This window comes from Protomyctophum parallelum, assembly GCF_964188405.1.
Source record: "Protomyctophum parallelum genome assembly, chromosome: 1".
In the NCBI taxonomy this organism is placed as follows: Eukaryota; Metazoa; Chordata; class Actinopteri; order Myctophiformes; family Myctophidae; genus Protomyctophum; species Protomyctophum parallelum.
In genome coordinates, this window is record NC_139697.1 from 30,657,682 (window position 1) to 30,665,181 (window position 7,500).

Here is a 7,500-nt window from a genome sequence, read left to right on the forward strand (position 1 = left end):
CACACACACACACACACACACACACACAAGTGAACACAAAAGCGAGCGCTCTCTCTAAACACACACTTAAGCAAAAACATGAACACTCTATCCACACACAGTGCATGTATGCAGAGACACATGCAGACACGACACACACGTGCACTCAAAAATACGTATCAACTACAATTCTTTGAGGAAACACAATGGCGGCCGCCTTGCAGCCCAACACTTCATCTGTTACCATGGCATCATTAAGCATGGACCACAAAACGTTCATGGCTTCATCAATCACATGCCCGTAAACCTCGGCACGCATCATTAGCCATGACCCATAAAACCTATTGCACCATTAGTCATGCCTCATACAACAAACAGAAGAAAATCAAGCGTCTGTGTTTGAAGTGTCACTGCTCCTTGATTTACACGCCACATATCGTTAGCATTGTTGTTGTTGATAATGGTAATTCACGGAAAGGTGAGTGGTGATGATGGCGTACGTAAGCGGCTACTGAAGACAATTGCAGGTAAGCACACTTTTCACTAATGGTTTCACCTTTCACTGTCATTTCTTGTCAACCCGCATGGAAGCACATGAGTTAAAAACAAGACTTAAAATATTGTCGCTTTCGGGCAGAATCGGTATACCTCCACGTTTCATCTTTTTGTGTTATGTGCTATTTTTTACTTGATATGACAGTGAAAATATGTATACGGTGGATAGCTAAAAATGGTGATCATTGTGAATTTGATATAATATAGTTATATACAAAACTGTATTATTATAATTATTTATTAATTTTTCATTTAAGTCTGTATTTGGGCTTTATACATATAGTCAACGAATGAAAATGTTAACAAGATGCATCCAGATCCATTGGAACAAATGTTATTTTTTCCATTGAAAAGTAATGGTTTGGGACATACTACGGTTTCCACCCAACAGTGACAATATTGAAACATACAGAAGGGGGAGAGTAAAATGAAAGCATGCATGTTGTTTTCCACAAATCATCTTGAGAACCTTGAGAATTGTTCTAATAATTTACAAAGCATTGAAAGATGGCCTTAACCCATTTTGGACCGGAACCCCTTTTGGTGTTGGCATCATGTTATGCTTTAGCTATTGAAAAATAGCAGATCTACAAGCTCATAGCGCTTGTAGGTCTGCTATGTTTTGAAAAATCGACTGACATAGAAACATAGATTTTCCAGAAAACTGTCAGGATTTAGAAGACATTTATAGAATCGTTTTTTTGTAAGGGTTTCACAGGGAACTCAGCCTGGGTTATTTCCGAACACGAGGGAGGGGTGAGTTTACCTTTGCTTGTGCCGTCCGGGCCGCGGAGGACCGTACACTCCTCTATGCTGCCAAACGCCTCAAACATTTTCCTCACATCAGCATCGGCCTGCTGTTTTCCCAGCATGCCCACAAACAGCTTCCTGTCTTCTGAGGGGAAGGAGAGGCAAGTGGGCAAGATGGAGGGAGGAGAAAAAGAAAATAGAGGAACATATAGTTTGATGGAGAAAGAGGAGTGGGAAAGGGTGATGGGGGTGCATTTGGGGACAGGAGAGATAGACATTGGAATAATAAAACAGTTAGAGGATTGAGGGAGGCGAGAGGACATGAAAGTGTTGAGGGGCTATTTCGCTGCATGTAGGCTAGCGTGTATGCATACACAATATAAATGTATAAGGGATGACGCTTTCTACAACCTACAAGTCTTGGGTTTCATTTCAGGGTGAACATCCATTTTGTAGAAATGTTGCTTTTGAAAATGCCTCAGAGAATAAAATAGAACACAGATGACTCAGGCCTCAAAAACTGTTTATGAGCATTATTGTCATCAGAAAACATTGGCTGCAACTCACAATAGGATTTAATTTCATGCAAGAAAAAAGTGTAATTGCATGTTTTTCAAGTGAAATCCCTAAATCTTCCTCAACCTACAACCTTACTATGCTTGTTTACAAAATCCTTGTCTGGATACTGCTGCAATTCCTCAGACAACCACCAGAGGGCAGTAGCTTGGATATTAAAAATCACACAAACAGCATCTGTTAACCTTCATACCCTCCAATAGGAGCATGTTGCTCTATGACAACAACCAACAAACTATGAATGTTGCTCTACCTTAATGCTCTACCTTATTGTTCAGACTTCTTGTAAATTAATTAACCCATTTAGACCTGAGACCAGATTCTACAAATGCCTTCTAAATCATGACCGTTTTCAGGGAAAAACCTCATGTTTCTATAGCAGTGGTTTTCAAACTATTTCATGTCAACGACCCCAAAAATTACCTGAAATTGGCCACCGACCTCCATCTGAAAATATGTTGTTCCAGGGACCCCCCCCCAGAAGCAAAGATTTGAGTTAAAATCGTTCGCTCTGAAAGAATATATATCCATTTGCACCACATTTTCAAGATTCTTAAAAAAATAGCAGATCTACAAGCTCATAGTGCGGCGTGCCACGCTATGAGCTTGTAGATCTCCTATTTTTTAATAGCTAAAGTTTAACATAATGCTTAAAACACCAAAAAGGTTATTTAGTGGACGCTCTTCATCACGAAGCTTTTGCTGCGCTGTGTTAATGTTAACGTTGTGATAAACAAGGACCACAACATAAAACAAGTTTAAATGTTTTTTGTGGCTTTTGCCTTATTTTTATATTTCTTATGGAGGGACAGACAGCAGGCTGACAGGAAATGGGGAGAGAGATGGGGGGGGGGGGGTGACATGCAGTAAAGGCCGTCGGGATCGCCAGACTGGATTGCCAGACTGGATTACCAGCCAAGGGGGCGGGGCCTGGACCGCTGAGCCACGGCCCAGGACATAAACAAGTAGAATAACTATTTCACTCCTGATACTTTTCCTCTGTGGTGTAAAGTAACCAAGTACATGTACTTTCAGTACTTTTACTTCTACTCCACTACATTTCAAATGCAAATAATTTGTATACTTTTACTCACTGACTCCAAATACGTTTGTACTTTTAGTCAAGAATTCTGGACTTTTACTTGTAACCGAATGTTTCTATATTGCAGTACTGATATACTTTTACTTAAGTAAAACATTTTTAGTGCTTTTTCCACCACTGGTTTTCCTTGTCTTTCGGGTCTTTCCTCGTGCAAGACGGAAAGAGAGTAGGAGAGTCTGGAGAGATAAGGGTGAAAACAGAACAGTATAGCCTACATGTGGTAGACTAGACTGAGGTTTTTCTATGCAAAAAGGTCTTATTTAAAGTCTATGGAGGTGCTGCTGTTTGAACAGGTGCTCTTGCTCTGGGGGGTGGGAGGGCGGGGGGGGGGGGGGGGTGGACAGGTGTTCATGTGTTTCTTACCCCCTCTGCCCTCGCTGTCAGCTGGTTTCACCTGGATGGGACGGTTCATCTGTGGAGACAGAGAGACAGAGGGACAGACAGACAGAAACAGAGAGAGAGATCGAGAGAGAGAGAGAGAGAGAGAGAGAGAGAGAGACAGACAGAGGGGGGACGTTTAACACATGAATCACAGCGTCCCCTATCCTGGGCATGTCATATCAAAATGTCAGCTCCAAATGTGTCAGGCGTTGTGAGCTTGTACATCTTCTATTTTCAGCAAAGAGGTTTGGTGTGGAGGGGAGAAAGCAAAGGGGGTCAAAGTATCCCACGGGGACCACAGTCAACAAATGATAGGGTTCAAGTGAGTTTGTGACAGTCAACATGCATCATACAGTGGATGTGTTCCTTCGGTAAAACATGAGGGAAGGCAAAGCTTCCCTCCAAATATTATGTACATTACATTATTTACATACATTTCTAGACATTCATAAGCATGTGCAACGCAAGTGTACAATATGTGGATTTCCACATTCAACCCATTTTGGTCGGGAACCCCTTTTGGTGGTATATACAGACATTATGTTATAATTTAGCTATTGAAAAATAGCAGATCTACAAGCTCATAGCGCGCCACCGAGTGGCGCACTATGAACTTGTAGGTCTGCTATTTTTGGGTTAAACGCAGTGACGTGACACGAAGGAGGATTAGTGGACCGGTGGCCATGCAGACGCCATCATGAATAGGTGTTTATGTACACGGACGTGTGCATTGTGTTGATTTGACAGGGTGCAGTGTGGGGTGACCTTCCCTCTGATTTCCATTCCTCTGAAGTCTGGCCTTCTCAACATCCTCTACCATTCATCCACTAATTGCACTCTCTCCATATCTTATCTTTCTTTCCGACGCTCGCCTGTCTGCGGGTGACACCGATATGTGCGACATGTCACAGTTTTAAGGCTAATTTATACTTTGTTGCGTGACTGTTTTACAGTTATGTGCGACACAGCATAAATTAAGCCACACCGTACATACATACGCCATTTGTACAGCCTTTCCTTTTTGTCACCTTCCTCTCTCTCTCTCTCTCTCTCTCTCTCTCTCACTGTGTGTCTCTGCCCCTCTCTCTCCCAGAATTGCCCTTCGTTAATCCTGCCGCGTCGTTCCTCATCACTCCTTCTCCCCTCCTATCACACTAAACCAGGAAAAGCACACACCCACGCGGGATTGGGGAAGTGATAAGATTAAGAACGCTCGCCGGCTAATCTGGATTACAGAAGCACGCAGCATTAGAATAGCGAGAGATTTTGACAGAGCCTGAGTGTGAGAGAGAGAGGGACGAGAGAAAAGAGGTTGGCAAAGAGAGAAGGATAAAAAAGGACATTGGTTAGGGGTGGATGGATAAAATCTGAGTGGAAAGAGAGATAGAGAGAGAGAGAGAGAGAGAGAGAGAGGCAGACAAAGTAAGATGGAGGGCACAGCGGAAACAAAGAGGGAATTAGGTGACCTTTTCATAATTCATCAAAAGCCAATCCACTGAAATGACGTCCCTTTTTTACTGCTCAACAATAGTCCTCCATTGTTTGACTCAAATCCTTTAAATGACCATTTTTTGCACACACCAGTGACTCCTCTTTCAAAAACTATAGTGGTCTAGAGAAATAAATGAACAAAAAGAACAAGGGAACGAATTAGGTACAGGGAGGGTGGGATCGGGGGTGGGGGGTTGCATGTAGTAGGAAGGGAGCCGGGGGGGGGGGGGGGGGGGGGAGGGGGAAAAGGGGGATGGGTGGGGGTGAGAACAACACAGAGTGACACTCCGTTAACTGGTGGCTTAATGAAGGTCTTAATTATGGAGCCGATGACATTTCAGCCAGTCACTGATCCTGCGCGACGCTGATTGATCAGATGTGATCAGTCACCGGGTGGGAGACGGGTATTGATCAGAGCCACGGTCGACAACCACGCTCGCCCCCCCAGTCCGCTGCCATGCAGGACCGGCATGCAGAAACGCTGCCATCTCACCCAAGCTAGTACCAACCAGGCCCTGGACACAGCAGCAGCAGGCAGCAGCTATACTGCACAGAGTGCCACTGTGTCCAATGTTTTGTCCAACTGATCCCATCAATTAATACTTTGGTTCAGTGGATTGTCACCACTTGATGACATTTAGCCTTATCCAAAACTATAACGAATATGTTGTTATCGTTGGATACGATTTTGTCTACAATTACATGCTTTTGGCAAACATTTATCAAAATAACAATTCTTCTACATTCTCTAATTGTGTAGACTTGAAGAAATGCAGATGTTTAACAGTAATGTAACTCTTGAGAGCGTGTAATGAAACAAAATGGACCCATACAAGAGTTAAAGATCTATAAGGGTCCATTTGGTTGCCAACTCTCCATCAGTCTGCTGGGGACCACCTGGAACCCCCTCAAGGACCACTGGTTGAAAACCACTGCTTTGGATAACAATCAGTCAGGTAAACACTGGCCAGAAACTGTCCCGGTTTGTCATCCAAATCCAGAACTCCTCCGTTAAGCCCCAAAGTCCCTATTCTGGAGTGAATGTGCTGTAAAAAATAGCAGATCTACAAGCTCACAAACGCATCGCAATGCTCTTTTGTTGAGGCGGTATATTGGCTATTTTTGACACAGATATTTGTTAACATAGATTAGGAACTATTGGCAGACCTACAGACTACTTGGTGACTCCGGTCAAGTACATATAGGATGTAAGTGTTTAACCAAATGGTAGCCAGTGATAGGATGGTTCATCTGCACTGTCAGAACTCCACTTGATCAATTTATATTATTATTATTATATTATACTGTCAGAACTCCACTTGATCCATTTATATGCTAATTTGTTTGATATTTCTGATGTGATAACATTATTCCAATTGGCAGCATAATGTAGGGCAAGATGAGACCGTTTTAAAACCACTCATCACTTATAGTATCTTATGTGGCCATTCAATAAACTACACACACACACACACACACACACACACACACACACACACACACACACACACACACACACACACACACACACACACACACACACACACACACACACACACACACACACACAGGTGTTTAATGTATCATGATCCTTATGAAATAAAAAAGAATAATTGAAATCGATTACTGGCACAGCCTCAGGTTTTAATTGTGGAAATGGCGGCTCGGCATACAGTACACGTCTGGACGAGGAGTGCAAAAAAATCCAAGGCCCCAGATTTGCTGCCAACACTGTTGAATGACAAACACTAAGGCTCGGTGGCTGTGATAAGGAGAGACAGAGCAGATGGCACAAGAGATCAGAATTAGAATCTACAAGGGGAGGAGAGGAGGAGGAGAGGAGGGGTTGAGGCCGTGTGCCTCGGCGGTTTCCTCCTCTCCTCGACACCCACTCCAGATCGGCACGGCAACCAGGCCCCTGCTCCCTCTCTGACGGTGGCTCGTCGGCTCGCATGGCCATCGTCATGACAACCCCCGTGATGAGAGAGCCCACAGCGGGTAAACAAGGTTGCCCTGAACAACGGCACCACGGTGGATGAGAGAGAGAGAGAGAGAGAGAGAGAGAGAGAGAGAGAGAGAGAGAGAGAGAGAGAGAGAGAGAGAGCGGTGGGGAGAGAACAAATGAGCCGGCTTATAAAGGGTACTTCTAGGTCGAAAGATAGCAGTATGAAGGTGTGTGTGTCAAGAAAAGGAGAAGGGGAGCATGAGAGGCGAGGCAGGGCATAGAGAGAGGATGGAATAAAACCAAATAAATCAAAAATGTAAAATAGAAGAAGCTAAGGAGAGGCGGGGGGGGGGGGGGGGGGGGTCAGACGGCTGACAAGGACAGTTGCCTGTTGAATGCTGGTCCTGCCCGCAGAGAAAAACATCTCTCCTCTGTTGCCAACATCACTGACTCTCTTTACGATAATTTTCTTTCTCTCTCTCTCTCTCTCTCTCTCTCTCTCTCTCTCTCTCTCTCTCTCTCTCTCTCTCTCTCTCTCCACTACCAGCCCCCCTCCTCTCTGTCTGTCTTTTCCTATTAGGCTTGTTTACTAAAATACAGTCACATACTGTGCACAGACAGATACAACAAACACACAGGCCAGCCCCTCCAAGCGGCCATTCTGCCCGGGTGCCTTTTTTCTCTGTGCCTTTTTTAACGCCGTGTTCTTTTTTTGTTGCTT

General features: G+C 44.1%; 1 protein-coding gene across 1 annotated transcript in view; it reads right to left on the reverse strand.

Moving 5' to 3' along the window:
* The window catches only part of celf3a (cugbp, Elav-like family member 3a), a 30,239-nt gene that overhangs the window by 11,102 nt on the left and 11,637 nt on the right, over window positions 1-7,500 (reverse strand). The window contains exons 4-5 of the mRNA XM_083788199.1: window positions 3,326-3,374; window positions 1,301-1,426 (exon numbers count right to left, since the gene is read on the reverse strand). Coding sequence (XP_083644325.1) covers window positions 1,301-1,426; window positions 3,326-3,374 — 175 coding nt within the window. The remainder of the gene's footprint in view (window positions 1-1,300; window positions 1,427-3,325; window positions 3,375-7,500) is intronic.